This window comes from Populus euphratica, unplaced genomic scaffold, assembly GCF_000495115.2.
Source record: "Populus euphratica unplaced genomic scaffold, PopEup_1.0 scaffold36.1, whole genome shotgun sequence".
Lineage (NCBI taxonomy): Eukaryota > Viridiplantae > Streptophyta > Magnoliopsida > Malpighiales > Salicaceae > Populus > Populus euphratica.
In genome coordinates, this window is record NW_011499908.1 from 278,825 (window position 1) to 300,072 (window position 21,248).

General features: G+C 34.3%; 3 protein-coding genes and 1 long non-coding RNA gene across 6 annotated transcripts; all 4 read right to left on the reverse strand.

Moving 5' to 3' along the window:
* Positions 1 to 1,794: 1,794 nt before the first annotated feature.
* Positions 1,795 to 4,998, reverse strand: LOC105133569 (protein trichome birefringence-like 28). Its single transcript, XM_011037613.1, has 5 exons — positions 4,182 to 4,998; positions 3,833 to 4,004; positions 3,059 to 3,261; positions 2,781 to 2,939; positions 1,795 to 2,364 (listed from the first exon to the last, which is right to left on the reverse strand). The coding sequence occupies exons 1-5, from the start codon at positions 4,709 to 4,711 to the stop codon at positions 2,016 to 2,018; spliced, it is 1,413 nt and encodes a 470-aa protein (XP_011035915.1). The 5' UTR covers positions 4,712 to 4,998; the 3' UTR covers positions 1,795 to 2,015.
* A 1,598-nt stretch (positions 4,999 to 6,596) lies between these two features.
* LOC105133570 (uncharacterized) lies at positions 6,597 to 7,529 on the reverse strand. The gene is made up of 2 exons (XR_843823.1): positions 7,265 to 7,529; positions 6,597 to 6,988 (listed from the first exon to the last, which is right to left on the reverse strand). It is a non-coding gene; the product is annotated as an uncharacterized LOC105133570 (long non-coding RNA).
* A 1,040-nt stretch (positions 7,530 to 8,569) lies between these two features.
* LOC105133571 (protein ESKIMO 1-like) lies at positions 8,570 to 10,918 on the reverse strand. 2 transcript variants are annotated; one of them, XM_011037614.1, is made up of 5 exons: positions 10,465 to 10,917; positions 10,179 to 10,350; positions 9,625 to 9,824; positions 9,375 to 9,536; positions 8,570 to 9,221 (listed from the first exon to the last, which is right to left on the reverse strand). In XM_011037614.1, exons 1-5 carry the CDS (start codon positions 10,836 to 10,838, stop codon positions 8,873 to 8,875), a joined length of 1,257 nt encoding a protein of 418 aa, XP_011035916.1. In that variant the 5' UTR covers positions 10,839 to 10,917; the 3' UTR covers positions 8,570 to 8,872. The 2 variants fall into 2 exon arrangements, with proteins under 2 accessions (XP_011035916.1, XP_011035917.1); XM_011037615.1 differs by having other exon boundaries at positions 9,186 to 9,276; positions 10,465 to 10,918.
* A 3,756-nt stretch (positions 10,919 to 14,674) lies between these two features.
* Positions 14,675 to 18,129, reverse strand: LOC105133572 (protein ESKIMO 1-like). Of its 2 annotated transcripts, XM_011037617.1 has the most exons (6): positions 18,056 to 18,129; positions 17,371 to 17,948; positions 17,098 to 17,269; positions 16,376 to 16,575; positions 16,133 to 16,291; positions 14,675 to 15,482 (listed from the first exon to the last, which is right to left on the reverse strand). In XM_011037617.1, exons 2-6 carry the CDS (start codon positions 17,901 to 17,903, stop codon positions 15,134 to 15,136), a joined length of 1,413 nt encoding a protein of 470 aa, XP_011035919.1. In that variant the 5' UTR covers positions 17,904 to 17,948; positions 18,056 to 18,129; the 3' UTR covers positions 14,675 to 15,133. The 2 variants fall into 2 exon arrangements, with proteins under 2 accessions (XP_011035919.1, XP_011035918.1); XM_011037616.1 differs by lacking the exon at positions 18,056 to 18,129 and having other exon boundaries at positions 17,371 to 18,004.
* Positions 18,130 to 21,248: the final 3,119 nt, after the last annotated feature.

The window sequence follows — 21,248 nt, forward strand, 5'->3', positions numbered from 1 at the left end:
TTATTTAATAAAAATTAAACACGAGTTAATATAGATATATATAAATTTTAAGTCAAAATTTTTTTTATTTAAAAAAGTATTTTAGATAATAATATAAAATATTATTGAAATTTTACCTAACAGCTCAAAATTTTTAGTTGAATTATTTATTTGATATAATATCAGAATCTTACTAACTAGATAGTTATAAGTTTAAATTTCACTATTATTTATTTAATAAAAATAAAGTATAAAATAGTATAAATATATAGAAGTTGTAAGCCAAAAAAACTTTTGTTCTAAAGTATATGTTAAAAAATAATATAAGTTATATCTTTAAAATTCAGCTTGAGTTTTTGAATAAAATCATTATTTATAGTTTCAAGCTAGAGAAAATACTTATTTTTCATGAAAAGTTTCTTTTAATTTTTTTTTAAAATAATCAGCTGTAAACAAGCTTCCTTCATATATATGTCTTCATCTTTTGTTTAGTGTTTGTTAAAATATTAATGGCCAAGTAAAATGCAAGTTGTTATATCAATGGCCAAGTAAAATGCAAGATCATTGGATGTGATGTTCATGTTTCCACTTATAAATGAATTCAACAATTATTTTCTAACACACTTAAATAATGTATGAATCTAGGAGTTAGCATTCAAATTGATTTTTTAAAAGTGCTAGCACATACAAAAAAAAAAATTGATTGAATTGAAGGTTACTATTTCTTTCATACAGGGAATAATTACAAATTATTAGGTACAGTAAAGGAGAAATCAAGCCCCAATACATATAAACCCATCTGACTTGATTTCAATGGGTTATGTAGGTTGAACTTGGTTATTATGGATCAAATTATTAGAATATATGAATGTTTTTAAAAATTTAATAGTAGTTGTAGTTTAAAATAATTTTTATTTAAAAATAAATTAAAATAATTTTTTATTTTTAAAAATTAATTATTTTTAATATAAACACATCATAATAATATAAAAATATAAATTATTATTATTATTTTGTTTAATTTTTAAAGGAAGATAGTTTCCAAACACGCCTAAAAGCTTTAAGCCGAACCACACCAGATACTCAATAACACGAAAAAGAGCGGTAGTGATAAAATAAACGAGGCCTACGTGCATAACGCTTTCGAAGTCTACGTGCATAACAATACTGAAATAATGTTCTGTTTGCTGCTAGCATTGACCTATAAGGAGGCCCTTGAGAGTGGAAGATGGACTCCTACAAGAGGTAGCAGTGTTCAATCCATCTTTCTAGGATCACTAAGGAAGTGTCTGGTAGAGCTGCTACATTGTACAGAAGGATTGAAAAATGATTTTAATTATATGAACTCAGGTAGATGGCCCAATGAAAAATTCCTTGCTTCTATCTTGGAATCTTCAGTGGTTTGCAGTTCTGGCATCATCTGTAATGATCGATGTAAATGTCGATGCTTTCCAGGCGATTGGCGTCAGTGTGGCCTTTTACTCATCCAATAGAAAATATTTGAAGCCCAGTCCTTCGTAGTGATCGACTCTGATTTTTTTCAAATACCTCGTCCTTTCTAGGATTCACCGCTAAATTAACGTTGATCTTCTCCGTGTTTATCTCTTCCACCACATTATTAGCACCCAATTGATGATATCATTCAAAAAGCTGGATAAACCCTGTCTCTTTGGATGTTTCATTTATCTCATACTTTTTTTTAAATGGATTTGAATCCTCTCCTTTTACTATTACTATCGAAACTCTCCGAGTCTTTAAAAAAATTAAAAATAAAAACTCTCCGAAACAACAGCGAGAAATAAAATTGTCGTAAAAATTAATTTGCCAACTACTTATTGTGTTGAACCCATAACACTGTACCAATCTAACTCGTGTTAGAATTGGGTTTAAACACGAGTTTCTTGCGTGTCATATGATGATAATGATGTTGATGAAGCCATGGATCTTCAAATTGTTATAAGAGCTTCATATCATTGTTTTTCATAAAATTCAATTACGAACTCGTATTCTTGCCTAAAAAAATAAAGAATTTGAAGTCAAGAGAGTGCTATGATTCGCGCATAAAGCAATTCATTCCACGTATCAGGCACTCCAGGAAGACACCAATGGAGACAATCTGCATGTATGCCTGGATTGGACCTTTGCTCCGGCGAAAGTAATTTACCATCACGAGCCGTGTAAACAGAAGTGTGTGCGTCTTTCCTGTACTCAGAGAGGGTGGTTACATTGAGGAAGTGAACTGGCACTTTCATTGACCGAGTAACATTCGCTGCTATTGCAAAAACTTGCCTGTCTGCGCTCACATTCACTGGTGCCGTCCTGCTTAGTATTGGCATGGTCTCTTTGGCACAGTTAACTCCATCTGGATCGTTCCAGTCTGAGCTCCTGTTCATGCATTTGCATCCAAATTCTCACTTTCATCATGTAATTCCGAAGATTTATACTACACAGAGTATGATTAAGAAATCACTTCCTTCTATACTCTTAACAAATAAGTGCTTAATAAGTGACTACTTGTACATAATCCTAGCACTGTAGTGTAAAGAGAGAAGTGAATTATTACATGCATAAATTATTATCTGTTAATCTCACGAAAAATTCTTAAAAGAAATTGCTATTAATGCTTGGTTTGACTAACTCGTGCAAGGAAGTGTTAGTTGGAGCAGTTGTTTCAAGGTTTTCATAGAGTAGTTGAGACGTGCTCTTCTTCCTTGTCGTGGTGTTACCAAGTGCTAACTACTAGGAGGATGATACGACAAAGATCAACTGCACAAGAAAGTAAATTTGGTTGGATTTTGTACCTGAAGTGTTGAGGAAACAAGCTGCTATAGAAAATTGAGGTGCGAGTGGGATCAACATTTTCTTCCACCCACTTGGCCCAAGTCCTCAAAACTCTCTCATATGCTATATGCCGTTCGATCTCATCATACTCCGTGGTCCCTTCATCGAAGGATCCTCGTCTTTACCACAAACCAGAAAGGAAAAGTTAACCTTATGATCATGACCATGCCATAAAATTTGTACCATATATACAAGTTTCAAAAAAGAAAAAAAGAAGTAAAATTCGCCGAGTACTTACAAAACTTTCATTGTGGGATACTTGAGCCACCAGTTATATGTGTTAAAGATTAGGTAGTCCACATCTTTCCAGTTACGTCCATGTTTGGATATTGATTCAGGCATTATAATGGCGTCTGATTTGCCATCTCTCATTGTTGGAGGGTCTGAATTGGACTCAACTAGAAATGGTGCCCAGTAAAATTCTAGCGTGGCATTATAGTCCTGGAAAGTGGAAATTCAAGTAAAACCACGTGGGCTAATCATAAGCAAGTCCTTCACTACTTGTTCAATGCATCTTTGATTTTTGGTTGGCAAGTGCGGTTTATCTTTGAATCTGATGATGTGATGAAAATGATGAATGTCATAATTCTGAAATTGGGTCAGCTACCGTTTTTCTTAGATATTGTTGTAGTGGAAACTCAATTTTTCCAGCCAAAAACAGATGGGCTACAAAAGGACATGCCGATTGTTCATTGTAGCTTGGCGGATATGAATGCTTGTAGAAAATGGACATAACTTGAATATATGAGATACCAAGGGTTTTCCATGATCTTCAAGGCTACTAAAATTATCGCTAACAACTGAAAGCTGTATCCAACATAAATCTAAGAGGTAGTTGACCTGGCAAGTTTGAAATTCAAAGTGAGACATAGAATCTTGGTTGCCAGTAGAAAAAACCTGGGGCTTGTGAAAAGTTGAATAGTGTGTGCAATATGTTCATAATGTCACTCATTCAGATTTTTCACTCTTGTTCTTTCTTTCCGATTATGCATAGTATGAAGCAGAGGGATACCTCAATTTTGAAAACTGTGATGTAGCTTGCATAGTCCAAGCTCTTCTTTCCTGGTGGAATGGCAGATTGAACCAAACAAATCAAGGATTGCCACTGGTTAAAGTGGATGGAATCTCCAACAAACATAAGCCTTTTCCCCTTCAATTTCTCCAGCAACAGTTTTGGTTCAAACCTTGAAATCAAAATTACAAATATTTAGCACACTCTTGCTTGAGTGAAAAAAATATCAGAAAGAATAACTAGTGTTGATGATAGGTAATGAATATTAAAAATTGAGCAATATTAGTCCAACCGAGAATGAATCTAGCTGTAACAATGAATATAATTGGACCATTTACTGTACACTTACTTTGGCAAAGAACAATCTCTGGGCTGCCACCTCCAATTCTGATATAGAGAATCCTGCCTTCCATTCCTTAAGCACCTCACCCATTCTGACAGAAACTCACATTCATCCTCTTTATACAAAGGATGTGTCTTGTTATCCAAAACCCAATGTCCTGTGAAGATATCACACTCTTCTGGTTGCAATGCTATCTTTTCATCAGCATCTTCTTTTTCAAAAGCTGGCAGCTCCATTTTTGGACCACCTAGTGTCATCGACAGATTAATTATTTGGTTATCACCGTCTTCACCCCCCTCTGCATTCCTATCTCGGTCATGTTTATTCCCACTGGGAGTTTCTTGAACTGGAGGGACTTTGGAATTGACAGGTTCTCGCAGCATTTCTTGGTGACTAGGAGGTCTTGAAACCTGTAACGCACTGAACTTCATGCTGTCATTATACAGAAGAAACCCCAGGAAAAATAAGAAGAACAGCGTAACAATCAAACTTGGGAAGGATTGGCATCTCCTGTTGTTGCCACTAACATGCTTCATTGTTGACTGTCTCTGAGGGCAGAAGAGTACTACCAGTATAAATCAGTTCAATAATATCAAAAACCTACATATAAAATATTAGGTTGTCTGTGGTTAGTAAACTGTAAATGAATTCAATAAGCAAAAAGCCAAGTCAAACTGCCACTGTTCCTTTGTGACTCCCATTTTCCTTTCTCACCTTTTCTAATCCCATTATTGGTAGAGGAAATGGATATGTATGCATGGAGTTGTAGGGTCACCATCTGAAGAATTCGGTAACTTCAAACTGCTCTCGAGCCTTTAGCAAAAGACCGACTAAAATTATTGAGCTTATAAAAGGAAAAGGATCGCCCTCTAAATATCTACTCCATAAATGACCTCAATACCACAGGGACATGAAACCTGCTTCCAATTTCACACACACGAACAGCGCGCCATATGTGTACATGATCAAGCAATAAATTTCAATGGAAAAAATAAAAATTTAACAAGTTGTTTATTCATAGCCCTTATAGGCAGTCTCATGAAAACATCCGAATAGGAGACAATCCAACGAAATGGAAAAATCACCTACTCCCATTTGCACCTAATATGGCGAGAGTGCCTGAATTCTTACACCCAGTGCATACCTTTCAACCAATATACAGCATCAAAACTTCTTCCACCCACCTATTCCTCCATACTTCTCTTCTCTACCCTCTTCGCGTTGCCTTTCCATCTGACCCAACCAACACGTTCTTGATCCCGGTTGATTTTTTCAGCGATTACATCATCCAAACCCACAGGTATTGCTTTTCCTTCCTTATCCAGACCTGGGAAACATTTTCCTCCTCTATTTGGCTCAACGAGTTTCCGTCCCAATGACACCAACCGCCTCTGTTTCAACATTTACGTCCGCATGAACAAAATCTCCTGATACATCGTTACTATTGCAAGAGAAAATACTGACCCATTGTTGTTTGAGTGTCATTTCATAGAAAATGGATATATGTATATCCCTTTTGTTTATCAACGACAAGCAAGTATTTTCCTTCACAAACATAAAGGGACAATACCACCATTTGCCAACAAAAACAGAATCAGAACACTCGCATGGGCGAAGCTACGTCTTTGGCTTCGTCACTGCTCAGAATAAATTTGATCTCAGAGAATACAATATATAACTCACGTAATCGATCCTAGACTTTATAGTTTTGGTATTGAGAGCACTCCGCAACGTTTTCAATTAACACTCGCATGGCGGCAGACAATCGTCTACGAGATTAATTTTACTTTTGTGTGCATGGGCTCTATCAGACCTGAGTTTTGGGGCACGGATTTTTAGACTCTGTGTTTGAGGCTATGGAGTTGGCCTCGAGTTGGAAATAGAAAATAAGAAGAGTCGAAGACCATTAGAAAAATGATAACAAGAAGAAGAAGAGTCAAAGATTGTTCTTCCAAATCCCGAAATGCCAAACGCAACAACTATATATATCACAGTCAATCTGATGACAAACACATTTCAATCAAGTCACAGATTTCCTTTCTGTTTTTCTTATTGTTGAGAGAATTCATGGAGCATGTAGATTATCATGCATTAACATAACCAGTGATCAATTTTAGAAATGAATTAAGTACTTGAGGAACTGATTTTGGAAGATCAAGAGCCCAGAATTCATTCATGCTTCATAAGATGTCTTATCCACCAGTTATTGAGCTTTTCAACCAGTTACGAGGGTGAATGGCGTGGCATTTTTATACATTAATTAGTCGAGGTGTCATTCATTTTTATTATTCCCCTCTTGTATTTCAATTTTCAACTAATTCTAATAAGGAATGAGATTTTTTTCTTTTCTTTTATCGAAGTGTAACAGAGGAAAAAATGGTTTTTAATCAAAGGGCTATAACTCGCACCTATATATATATATATTCAATGCTACGCCAATGGACGTTATGCTGTTTCATTTTCTTTCCCATCATTCCAATTACAACAATTCAACATCAACACTAAGCTGCTGAGGTTTAGATAGTTGCTATATGCCTTCATCACGAAAGAAATTATATTAACAGAGAAAACTTTTGAGCTCAAGTGCGAGAGATGATATATGAGTAGAGCAGCTCATTCCATGTATCAGGCACTCCAGGCAGACACAAGCGCAAACAATCAGCATAATTGAGTGGGCCAGACTTTTGCGCCGGCGAGAGTAACTTACCTTCAACAGCTGTGTAAATCGACGTGAGTGCATCTTTCCGATGTTCAAGAGGGTGTGGTTACATTGAGGAAGTTGACAGGTACTTTCATTGAACGAGTCACATTCACTGCAATCAACAAAAGTTGCTAGTTCATTCCCACATCCAATGGCTTGGACTTGTTTAGGATTGGTTTAATGCATTTTCAATGCACATTGTCAGCTTGAAATTGAAATCCTACTAAATAAATTAATACTGCCTAATTTATTCAAAAAAGTAGTAGAAGTGAAGAAGAAGCAGGGCAAGATGAATTTTGGATGAAAAAGGTACAAAAATGAACATAAAAAGTAAGAAATAAACAGCAATCTGGTGCTAAAAGAAGGACTACGAGTGAGATTGGTATGCCTGACATGGGTAGGAGACATGCTGCTGAAGTAAACAGAAGAATGCTTGGGATCAACATTTACCACCACCCATCTGGCCCCCGTCCTCAAAACTCTCTCTTATGCTATTGGCAACTCAACTTCATCATACTCTATGGGGCCTTCACCAAATGATCCTCCTCGTCTTTTCCATAGCTCCACCATAAAATAAAAAACCTCTTGGTTATGCTAAAATTATTGACTGTATATGCACTAGAGTTGGATGCAAGATGAAAAACAGACTTGGTACTTACAATCTTCTGTATAAGTAGACGTCATCCACCAAATATATGTGTTGAATATAAGGTAATCGGCACTCTTCCAGTTATCTCAATGTTTTGAGATTGATTCAGGCATGATATGCGGTCCGATAGACCATTCCTATTTGATACAGCATCTGAATTGGACTCGACCGAAAAAGGAGCCCAGTAAAACTCTATGGCAGCATCGGAGTCCTTCAAGTTCAAAGATGAATCAAATCAAATGATAATAAACTCTCCACTTAATTAATAAATGGCATAAAAAAAACACCTTTACTGCCATTTCACACATTAATTTATGAAGCTTCCCACAAGGCAAGCGCTTAATCTTGAAAATTTTAATGGTTACTGTTATCAACGTGAGTGGATTAGTCTGGACGTCCCTACAATTTTTTTAGAGGATGGGTTCGCATTTAAGAAGTGATCTACCAACACGAACCTCTCTCCCCGTTTCGTCACTTGAGGCAGAGAACTGAGAACCTACACCGCCACATGAGCTGGCTTGATAACTTGAGGCAGAGAACTGAGAACCTGCACCGCCAAATGAGCTGGCTTGATAGAAATTATTTATATTTTTTTAATTCCAGTAACCATATAGACGATATAAATTCAAATGAATTCCTCTATTTATTCTTTATTTTTTATTCGAGTTTTTACCCTTTAAAAAATGTAGACAATAAATAAAATAAGATAATTGCCTTGAGATCGTTGGTATATTTTTATTCCCCCCCAAATCCTCGCCGCCTAGCAAGATGTTCTGCAACGCTAACGTGGTTGACGGCTTGCTATGGAAGAATATTTGATCAACTGAACATGTAAACGTCTTTCTACATATATTGTGGAGGATATACGTTGACCGAATATACAGGATGGGAAATTACTCCTAAAATATTGAAATGGGCAACTGTAAGCAACAAGTCATAAGGATTGATGCAGCGAACCTTGTGACTTGAATGATCGATGTGGTGAGGTTTTGTGAGCCTTGAAAGATCTGGATGATGAAGATGCATCCTTGACAGCCTGCAGCAAGCAGAATATAAGGCTATCTTTTCTCAGATCATAGCTAGATGCTACAGATACTACAATAGAGTATGATTGGACAACAGAGCTGACTGTAATGTACATGCTACAATATAGTCGAGCTTACTGTTAGATTGAGAAACCATGGTAATTGACTTCAGTGTACGTTAATTAAAAAACAACTGAAGAGACCAGACTGCATTTTACAACTCTGAAAAATGAATAATAATAACAGCAGAACTATCAAATTTCCATTTTTCAATTTGACTGTCCAGTTTTTACACCTTTGGAGAAAGCAATATTCCAATGGGTCAAGTGTGAGAAATTATGTGTGTGTATAGGAACTCATTCCAAGTGTCTGGTAAACCGGGGAGACACCAATGGATACAATCTGCATAGATCTTTGGGTCGGCTTGCTGCTCTTCTGTGAGCAGCTGACCTTGACGAGTGGTGTAGATCGAGGTATGTGCATCTTTTCTGTATTCTGAGAGGGTGGTGATGTTAAGCAAGTAAACAGGCACTTTCATCGATTGAGTCACGTTTGCTTCAACCACAAGAAGCCGGCTATCAGTGCCTACATTCAACGGTGTGGTCGTGTTGAGAACTGGGGCGGTCTCCTTTGAACACTTGACCCCGTCAGGGTTGTTCCAATCCAAGCTCCTAATATTGCATTTGCATATGCACATCCATATTCAACGTCATTTCAAATCTTTCACTGTATCATAGTGGTTTAAGAGACTAGAAGACATCATTTCACCGATGACTACTACCAGGAAAAGAAAATGAGCATAAAGCCTTGAGAATTTAGCTTACCTGAAATGCATAGGGGACATGCTGATGAAGTAGACAGAAGTTAAATTAGGATCTACATTTTCTTCAATCCACTTGGCCCATGTCCTCAGAACTCTTCCAAAAGCTGCTGTCCGTTCGATCTCATCATATTCTGTGACACCTTCGTCAAATGTTCCTTGCTTTCTTCCAGCGTTCCATCAAATCCCAAATAGGAAACGTCAGGCTTCAATACTTTCTGCAATTAAGAAGACTAAAAGCCTGATTTACTTACAAGACTTTCATGTTAGCGGAGTTCATCCACCATATGTATGTGTTGAAAATCAGGTAGTCTGCACCTTTCCAGTTGTCTCCGTGCTTGTTGATTGATTCTGGCATGATAATGCGGTCTAATATACTGTGCTTCGATGGATGATCTGAATTCGATTCAACTAAAAATGGTGCCCAATAAAACTCAACAGTAGTATTGTAGTCCTAAATCAACATAAGGAGAGATACGTATATTAGACCAGTGTACATTGCATTGAATACATCTACCATTTGATTTCAATAGACATGGAAGACGAATGGAATATGTGTCCCTTCATTGATAGGCCTTCATGCAAATGCAACACTGAATATGGATGTGCATACTAATTAGTTGCTGGTAATCATGTAAAGATGAAATTAATGATCACAGGAATAGGCTTTGAGTTGACTTAATTGAACAAGTTAAGTGACGGGAAAGAGAGAATGGATTTTCAATTAAGATTGCCATGATTATATATCACCATTCAAAACTAATGAAATTTAAAGCGAACTGGTTAAAAGGAAGAGATAAAAAGATACCTCAATCCTGAAAATAGACGCAGAGCCAGAATCGCTCAGGCTCTTCTTGGCCAAAGGAGCACCAGATTGAAGGAGGCAAACCATGGATTCCCACTGGTTTCTATTCAATGAATCTCCAACAAACATAAGCCTCTTTCCACGAAGTTTCTCGAGCAACAATTTTGATTTGAACCTTGATCCAGAAAAACATACTAAATTCAATAGATATTTGTTTTTAGCAAATGCGTATATATAATAAGGAAGCTCGCCAGGACATACATACAAAAGTACAAAGACTTGTACTTACCTGGGCAAAGAACAATCTCTGGGTTGCCATCTCCAGTTCTGGTACAAGGAATCTTGTCTTCCATTCCTCAAACAAGTTACTTGCCTAGAGAGAAACTCACACTCTTCCTCTTTATACAAAGGATGAGTCGCGTTATCGAAAACCCATTTCCCTGTGAAAAGATCACAGTCCTTTGGTGGCAATACAACCTCCTCATCTTTCTCTCTGATTCCATGAACTTCATTTCTCGATAACAAAAATGACCCTGAAAATACTGACTTGAAATTCTCACTGTACATAAAGATTTTGAAGAGAAGTAACAAGAAAACCATCATAAGAAAGTAATGGTAGTAAGTACTCCATTTATAGTTGGATCTGCAGGGAATTAATGACATTGAATATACCCGAACGCAGCAACCTAGAACTGGTTAGATGGAGTACAAGGAGATGACAACAGGAAGGAGCTTCTTATTTTGGTCCTTTTGTAATTCTAAAACAGTTATGAGAAAAAAACATATTTAAAAAATAACATAAAAATCTGTTTCAAAAATTATTTTTGAATCAAATTAATTAATAATTATAAAATTTAATTTAAATTTTTATAAACATCTAATTAGCAGGAAATAATAAATCATCAAAGATACACTAGAACTTTATTTCTAACACATTCAATCTATTAGAAAAATTTTGACAAAATAATTTTAACTACATTTTAAAAAATTATTAAATGTAGTTCTAATTTGTTAAAAATCTTATTTAAAGTTAATGAAAATATTGTTTACTCCTCTTTCAAGATATAATTAACATTATCTTATTATCTTATCAGTATCTTTCTAACAGTACCGAATAGTGCTGTCATGTTACTCTCAATAATAAACTTTAAGCAGTTCGGATGTATCATCAGTATCGAAAGAAATGATTGAATATCCATATGTCACACCACCACCTCTGCCCTAATAGTTCTGCCATCAGCCAGCTGGTCCATTAACACAATTCTAAAGTCAGCTCATGATGAATTTGTCACTTACTGTGTAGATTCAACCAAGCTAAATGCACGATCCATTGCAATAATCAAATGCAAAAATAGCTGTGATCAGCATAGCCAGAGAGTATATATTATAATCAATATCAATCAATCTAGTTGTGCTGTGTGTTTAGGAAATATTAATGGTTTATGAGTTAATATATTTAAACTTTAATTAGTAATATTTTATCATCTATTAAAAGATTATGACACATGAATTGAATCTATCTTGCCGTATGCTGTAATATGATGTTTTATTCCACATGGTTGGTGATGAATACACTAGATTTTACCCCAAAGGAATGCATCCCGTGCTAAACAATTATTGTTGGGTGGTGCTTTGTGTAAACGACAATGACGCAGCAGGTAAACAAAACACTCTTGTTAAGCCGAGCAAGTCCCACCTTCTCTATTGTTTTTTTGTTTCTGGCGAGCCAACTGGCCAAGGGGAGCCCTGGCCCATAAAAGCTTACAAGAATTTCAAAATACTCTGTTTTTTTCTTTGAAACTCTTCAAACAAGTTCCAGTGTAAATATGCAGTGGTCCTCCCAGACATCGGATTCTGAATTCGCCGCTTAGACATTTAATTTTTTTTTTATTAAGAACCTGACATTTTGAATCTATAGTAGTCAAAGATATGTATAAATTAACTTGAATATTTACATTAATTAAAAAATATTGTTTCCATTTAGAGATCTTTTAACAAATAATAAGACCCTCAATATACATCATCTTTGCAGCGTCTTAACGTGAAAAAACAATATTTTTTTTTTCTAGTCAAGGATAAACTATAATAACTCTTCAAAGGCATAGCACTATCTACAAGGTCGAAATTTGATATGAATCTTTCAAAGCTCAAGAAAACACAAAATACTTCATTTATACACAAACATAAACCTCATTTATTGTACTGGAGAACTAAAGCCCCGTTTCTTAGTGTTGTTCTACTTCTTCGATTGATAAAAGAGTGCTCGCTCACTTTCCTTGTAATGGTTCTTAACAAGTCATGTTCTCGGACATGAGTAGTGTTGGGTTTACAGCATATTTAGCAGTTCCAATCTGATCAACAAGGTCTCATTCCAAGTGGATCCAGGGTATAACTAAGAAGATATTTTTCATTTTTTATGATGTACCATAAAATTACTTACAGGCACCAGGTTATTGCCTCGTAACATGTTTTTATCCAAGAACATAAATTTAAAAATAAATTTGACAGAGTTATTCAATAGATTTAATTAATTTTGATTGATTTAAACCCGTGATTTAAATATTAAAATCATGATCATTATATAAAAAATAAGTTGAAACCAATTATTTATGTAGAAAACCAAGCACCAAGACTAATTAATTTTTTTAAAAAAATATTAAAATAATAATATATTAAATCAATTTTTATTTGTTGTTTCAGCACATCAAACTCATTATCTATATTATAAATTTCATTTAATTAAATAATCTTGTTTTAACTTTTTTTTTACTTGGATATATAATAACATGGTTATTTGTTGTTTTCGCACACCAAACTTATTATCTATATCATGAATTTTATTTAATTAAATTATCTTGTTTTAACCTTTTTTTTACTTGGATATATAATAACATGGATAAAGATTTTTTTTAAAATAATAGATAAAATTAAATATATATATATATATATGATTTTAAATGATATGACATATTGGATCGGTAATTTATAATTTAATTCATCAAATTTATAATGTAAATAATAGAATTTATTAAGTTTAATAAATTTATTTTTTTCCTTGATACAAAAAAACAAAAAAACAAAGGTTTTTTAAGGTTAAATAATATAATTGAAATTAAAAATAATTGAAGAACAAAAAAAAATTAAAGAAAAAAACTAGTCATGCACACCTAGCCTCGGTGGCCTTGTATACTCAGGCTTTTAGAAAAAGAATCCACTCATGTTGGCCTTTATCCTAAACCTATATCCCTAGTTTTTTTATGTAAGATATGGATTATTTGTTATTTATTTTTAAAAATATTTTTTTTATCTTTCAATTGTTTTATTTAGATTTCACTCTTTATTAATAGTTGGAAAATTATGGGTTTTTTAATTGAAAATCAAAATTTAGACCAACTGTTTTCCTACAAACACCTAAATAAACTCTTGCAACATTAAAAAAAAACTAAAATATCAAATTAAAAACTCAAAAAAATAGTTTAAGAACATAAAATCAAACTGAATAAAAATTTTATTTCTTAATTAGGATTTGTTATTTTATACAATATTAATATTTAAAACAACAACTATTAAATTTTTATTCTCAAGTGAAACCCAAGTGATACTTTTAAATGACGAAATATAACAAATGCTTAGTAGAGGGTGTTGTAGATTAAATAATTTGTACTTGCCAGTTTTGACAAACAAATCTTTGCAATTTCGATCCCAGTCTCTAGATCCTGACCTTCATTTTTTCAAGCAAAATTGTCATGCACCATGCTCGGGAGAATAAAAAGGGTTTTTCTTGTTCATTGTTTTATTGTTCAAATATGTTAGTCATTTTTTTAATATAATTTATAATTCTCATATTTATCGATGTAGGATATAGAATATTACAATCCTTTCTTCATTATGGAATGTTTCGTCATTCTGCAATCAAAGTTTCAAAAAATGCAGGCAAATCACAAATAAGACAAGATTGGTTTTAATATTATTTTATCACGCTCTCAGCCAGGAAAATAACTTGTTACATGTATCATCATTAATCATTTATTTTATTCGATTTATATTTTTCACAACTCACTAATATTACTGTCAAAGTATCACAATAACATCTAATAAAATATTGTTTGATATTATAATAATAATTTTTAATATCAATATAACAATATCAAAATATTAAGAAATTTAATTTTTTTTTTAGAAACATAATTACGAAGCATCAATAATAATAAATACTCTCAAGCATGAAGCGCGCTACTTAGCTATATGAAAGTGATTGCTTGGACAGACTTTATACTAATTAATTTGTACGAGGCTGCCACATGGTGATTCGTTTTCGGTGCTCCTAGATTCCCTTCCAAAGTACATGGGCAACATAGCCATCTGTTCAAAGGAATAAGGGGGTTGCATTTAGTGCTGGAAAAAAAAAAAAAATGGAAATGGGAGAAACCGTTGAGAAATCACAAACCACCTATAGAAATGGAAAAGTAAAAATACTGCCATGAATGCACTTGCACTTAACATAGAAATTTGTACTTGTTCTTTATTTATTTCACACGTGCATTGCACAATTCAAACGTGTATCATGTGTTGTTCATTTTTAAACTTGATTGGGCATATGCTCGCCTGGAACCCAACCTCCTTTTCCTCCGAGGGCAGGGCACGATATAGCTCTTAGGCCGAGCCTCTCGCAATGACTTGTACAAGTACCGGACGGGCATTATAATGTAAAAAGGAGTAGTATAATGTTACAAATGAAGAATCCGATCACCTGGATTTTCTCATGCCTAGCCCCCCCCCCCCGTCAAATAAAGCGGAACAAGGTGCCAAAACAATGTTGACGACCGCTCAGACCTATAATTGAAGCTCTGAGAAGCTAAAAAGATGAGACGAGGAGAAATTACAGAGGAAAAACAAAACAATGTCGAGGAGGGTGAAAAAAAAGGGGCCTCGCACGTGTTAATTCCTATCCCTAGGGGTCACGTGCGAGAAATTATACGTGCGTAAAGGAATTCATTCCACGTGTCGGGCAACCCCGGCAGACACCAATGAATACAATCGGCATACGTTGCCGGGTCCGCCTGCTGCTCCGGTGTTAACATTTTGCCTTGACGGATAGTGTAGACGGAAGTGTGTGCATCTTTTCTGTACTCTGAAAGCTTGGTAATGTTGATAAAATGGACAGGTACTTTCATGGATCCAGTAATATTGGCTGCAACCGCAAAAAGCCTGCGGTCCGTGCCCACATTGAATTTCATGTTTACATCCAGAATCGGGGCTGTCTCCTTGGCACATTTAATGCCATCCGGATTCTCCCAGTCCAAGCTCCTGTTCCGTTGTCATTCTCTCACATCAGTGTCATATTGTCCGAGAAAATAAAATGATCAATTGGAAAAATCGAAAAGCAACCATCACACACACACACAGAGACACACACGTATAGTATTTTGTTGGAAAATATATTATACACAGTCCGTTGCCAAGCAGAGATTAATTAATTAATTATCAATCTGTCAAATCATGATTAGTGATCACAGGGCCCAATTTCAAGTTCCGCCCACCGGAAATCACCTAATCAAATAATTTGGCACAACAAAACACAACAACTGAACTAAATTAAAGTGCTTGGTTGGGCCTCCTATGGTCCAAAATGATTAAGCAATTTTTCACTTGAAATAAAGAAATGGTTGGGCCTCACACGGTCCAAATTGATTAACGAAGAAAACCTAGTTGAGCAATTTTTCACTTGAAATAAAGAAATGGTTGGGCCTCCCACAGTCCACATACACACACACACATGGTGAAGACCTGAGTGTTTCTATGTTTTTTGTCCTCAAAATCACAAGACAAAGAGACAACAGGAATGCAATTATGAACAAATAATCATTAAGAAACGAAAACAGCAATACCCAATAAGAAAAAAGAGGGAAAATTTATAGTGATTAGATCTGAAACAAAATTTCAGATATGAGCATTACTTGATATGAAGGGGAGACATGCTGCTGAAGAAGACAGTGGTACGATTGGTATCCACATTTTTCTCCACCCACTTAGACCATGTAGTCAAAACTCTCCGATACGCTACTGGCCGTTCGATCTCATCATACTCGGTGGATCCTTCATCAAACGAGCCACGTCTGTCCCATCATCAAATAACAAATAAATCAACCCCATGCATGATTTTGAGTTAAAACACCTAGTTAGTGCGTTAAGTAACTTACAGAACTTTCATGTTGAAAGTGTTCATCCACCAAATGTATGTGTTAAAAACCAGGTAGTCGACATTTTTCCAATTAACACCATGTTTATCAATTGATTCAGGCATGATTATCCTATTCAAGATGCTGTGCCTGTTTGGATCGTCTGAATTTGACTCAACCAGAAATGGGGCCCAATAGAACTCCACCGTCGCATTGTAGTCCTACGGGAAAACCAAAAAAACATCAGAACAATGATTCCATACTATAATATAGTACTATCTCGAGGAAGGTCTGCTCATTTTTTTTCCTGTTCCTTGTAGGATCGAGCCACTTATATTCATATAATAAAATAACGTAATGCTTCTCTAGCAAGTTAATAAATACAGGAATCACGAGTTCGACGGGAAAATAGAAAACCAGATAAAAATGGCACATGGAGTACTGTTACACGATCAATTATACATGGATCAATTGTTGTTAAATTTGGTAGCTCCGAGACACTATCATTTTCGGCTCACCTAGAAATACAGGTACGAGAGTATTAAAAGCTGTGCAAATGAAAAGAAATTTGCTTTTCTTGATATGAAAGTGAACTGAAAATTCTACTGGCGCCAACGGGAGCATTTCACTTTTATAAGCACCTTAGAAGATAAAATCTAAATGCATTATAGACATCTTTAAACACCAGGCATGACGAGTTCATCTGATTCACACTGAAAAGCATACGAAGCAGGGTAGAGTACCTCGATTCTGAACACAGCTAAAGATCCAGTCTTGTTCAGACTCTTCCTTCCAGGAGGGATTAGAGATTGAACAAAACAAACCATTGATTCCCATTGATTCCTATTCAATGAATCCCCAACAAACATAAGCCTCTTATTCCTTAACTTGTTTAGCAGTAGCCTTGGCTTGAACCTTAATTAAACGTAGAAATAAAAACTACCATCAAACAGATGAACCAAAATCAATAAAAACCCATAAAGAAAAATTCAAGAAATGGTCAAATATGTGCTTACTTTGGCAAAGAACAATCTCTAGGTTGCCATTTCCAATTCTGGTACAAAGAATCCTTTCTTCCATTCCTCATGCAAGTCACTTGTGCTGTAAGGAACTCACATTCATCTTCTTTATACAAAGGACGTGTCTCATTGTCAAAAACCCATTGTCCCGTGAAAAGATCACACTCTTCTGGTGGCAATTCAACGTCTTCATCATCCTCTTCAATGATTGGCAATTCAATCTTTTCCTCGTCCTCTTTTGATTCACTAGACTTCAAGTTGTCAGATTCTTGAACTTCTTCAGGGCCCTGATCAACTTGAGGTTCTTCCAATGAAGTTCTTGAACCAACAGAAGCGGGGAATTCTTGGACCTTCTCGAGGGTTTCTTGAATTGGGGTGGCTCCTTTTGATGGCTCTTCTTGAGATTTAGGCCATGAAAAAGGGAACTCAGCAATGAATTTCACGTCCTCATTGTACATGAAGACACCGAAGAGAAATACAGAGGATACGACAACAAATACCGAGAGATTGCTGTTCTTCCTGAGCTTCATGGTTACGGTTACCGAGGAGAGGAGAGGTGACTTCCTTCTTGATGGCTGCATGAGAAGAATGGTGAGATGAGAGAAGGGAGAGACATGGAAATATAGAGAGGCACGGAGCTAAATAAGATAAGATAGAGACAAATAGAAAGAGAAAGACTTACATTGTATTAGTTTCTTTGTTAGATTAATATTGGATTTGGTGAGACGAGTTTTTCTTCAAGTAACTGGTTAAGAAGGCTTTTGGTGGATGGAGAGTTGTCTCTCTCAGTTTTTTTTTTTTTTCTCTCTATCCCTTTTGCCAACTACTTTCCTCATCTTGTTCCAAAAAACATAAGAGAGAATGAAACAAAGAGAGAAGTGAATTCAAAGTTTGCCTAGTTGGTCTTTGTCTACCAAATAATAGGCGAATATGGGAACACATATAGGTTTTAATTATGACTGACCAGATGTTATAGTCTACTAGATCTTGGCATGGATGCTTGAACGTAAATTAAGCTGTTTGAGGCCAATACAATTCTAGAGAGCATAGAATCGAAGGACCAACTCAGTAGATCAAGAATTAATAGGGAAATTTATGATGTTGATAAAGAATTACTAGGTTCTGTATTGTTGCTACTGCTAATAATTTACATAGATGGAAATTCTTAAAAAAACTAATTTCTCAATCTTCTTTCCTGATACAAATGAAAAATGAGATGACGTTAAATGGAGATTTAAAATCCGCAGCTATGTTGGGGCAATATCTTAGCTTATTTCCTGATTATTTAGCGACACAACGGTGGTCCTATGGTACCATGCAAAAGGATTAAACTGAACTCTAATGTTTTCTATTATGTGGGGTTACTCTGAAAGAGCTTTTAGACAGCAATGTGGAAGCACAGATATCCTTGGACCACCTGAAGACCAGAATAGCAGGCCAAAAAGATGATTGTAATGGATGATCAGAACACACGGACAGATTATTAATAATTGAGGATAGAACGGTTTAGTCTTGTTTAGTTTCCTTTTCTCTTTCTGGAACACCAGTATATTTAGAACAAGACGACGTTCTTAAAATGCGCAACTTCAATAATAATAATCAAGATGATGACTAATCAATTAATTATCCACAGCATATGATAAAAATAAATAAATTATATCCACGGTTCTAGTTAGATTTCTCTTCTTCTACCGCCCCAGGTTAGAATAGTAAGACCCACACCAGAGACGATCATAACTACGTTTGTTCGATCCAAACACCTTCATTTTCTCAGTTTAGAGTCTGTAGATACAACAGCGTGGGAAGATTTCTAGTTCATTTGCAGATCGTGGGACTTTCAGTAGAGTTTTGTTGCGAACTTCTGTATTTCAAAATCATAACGGTGGTCATCTAGTCAGACTTCATCAAATCATGATTCCAAATGTCAACGTTTAAAGTTGGTGCTAGTTAATTATCTTCTATATTTATAAACGCTGAGCTTCTACCCTTCACTTTACCCCCTTGGTGAGCAGCATGTGATCTTTCTTTGTCACCAACAACCACCCTGAGTCAGTTGATGAATTATTAAGGCTCCACTAATGATGATTTTAATCCTGAGGCAAACCAAATTTGAATTATTAGTAACTTTATGTTTGAGAAAAGTAAATGCCAAGGAAACTAGCTAGTAGTAGTAAGTACAACAACATCATAAGATCGTGTACTTGCTCACTTTGCTTCTTTTGGGTGGCAAATCCCTTTCTTTCCAGGGTAAGGCAATGGCGATCAAGGTTTGGCACAGAGCTTCAACAAAGGAATTACTGTGTCAGTTTCTTAGCCACGCACGCACACACTTCAAACGAGCTGCATGGACTATAGCGTCCATAATTAAGAGCTGATGATAACAGAGGATTGTTGATTTTTATATGGGGTTTGCCAGAACATATCGGATTGGCCTCCAAGTGTTTCGGTAGTGATCAATAAAATAAGGTGACGTATGTATGAATCACAAAGAAATGTCAACTGTGAAGGCAATCAAATAACAATGAGGCTAGTGCAAGAGTAGTGATCATCTTTTAAATTTATTTTTTAAAAATTATTAGTATAAATTTTAATTTATTAGATATTTATATAATTATTAATTTTAATATCTATAAAATTAGTTAAAATATACATAAATTAGTCTAAATATTCATATTAACCTGAAAAAAAAACATCAAAGAATAAATTAAAAATTATTATAATTTATATAGTTTTTCTTCCATATGTTTGTGCCGATCAACAATTAAAATCCACACTACAAAATTATTACTCTTACTCCCTTTAATTCTCTCAATTTTCTAAAAGCTTATAGTTTAAAAATTTCGCTTTACTTTATTAAAGAAATCTAAAATAATTTTTAACTATTCAACTTGTCTTGTTACAGGGTGATTTTTTTTTTTAAATGTATGAGAATTAATATATAGATATTATACTTAACTTTATTAAAGAAATCTAAAATGATTTTTAACTATTCAACTTGTCTTGTTGCAGGGTGATTTTTTTTTAATGTATGAGAATTAATATATAGATATTATTATCATGTTTTTTTATATTAAATAAAAAATATAATTATAAATCAAAAATTCGATATTTATATATAATAAATATATAGTAAAAACTCACATATGTTGATAAAGATATAAAAGATCCGATATTTATATATAATAAATATATAGCAAAAATTCACATATGTTGATAAAGATATAAAAGATCTTAAGCTAGTTTTTTGCGTAGTAAAAAAATAAAATAATATTATAATTACTACAATAAAATATTATTTCCTTATTCTTTGTATAATAATTTTTTAAAAAAATATAATTTTAAAAAAAATACAGAAGAATGAAGATAAGATTAGAAAGAAAGATATAAATAGAAGAAGTGTAGAGTGATAGCTATTCAAAGTGTAAAAAATAAAAAATAGTATTTTTCCAAAAAAAAAGTATAAGGAAAAAGGAGAAAAACCAAAAAAATATTAAAAAATAAAGGTAATGAAAAATTGTGATAAACATGCTAAGTATAAAATGATAAAAATATCAAATATAAGGAGAAAAAAAATATAAAATTTTTTTTCTGAAAAAAATATAATTTTTTAACCACTATAGTAAAAAGTTTAGCAAAATCTATAATTTTGCTATTTCTGCGTGAAAACAATATTTTATTTTAGTACGAGTATAATTTCTAGGAAAAAGATTTGTGTAAACTTGATGGTCAAAATTTGAAATTGATGATAAAAGCCTAAATATTCAGCACAAGCTTGTGCAAATCTACGATATAAATAGATTATTTAAGAAGTTGATAAAAGTTATTTTTAAAATTATTTTTATTTAGAAAAGTATTAAAATAATATTTTTTTATAA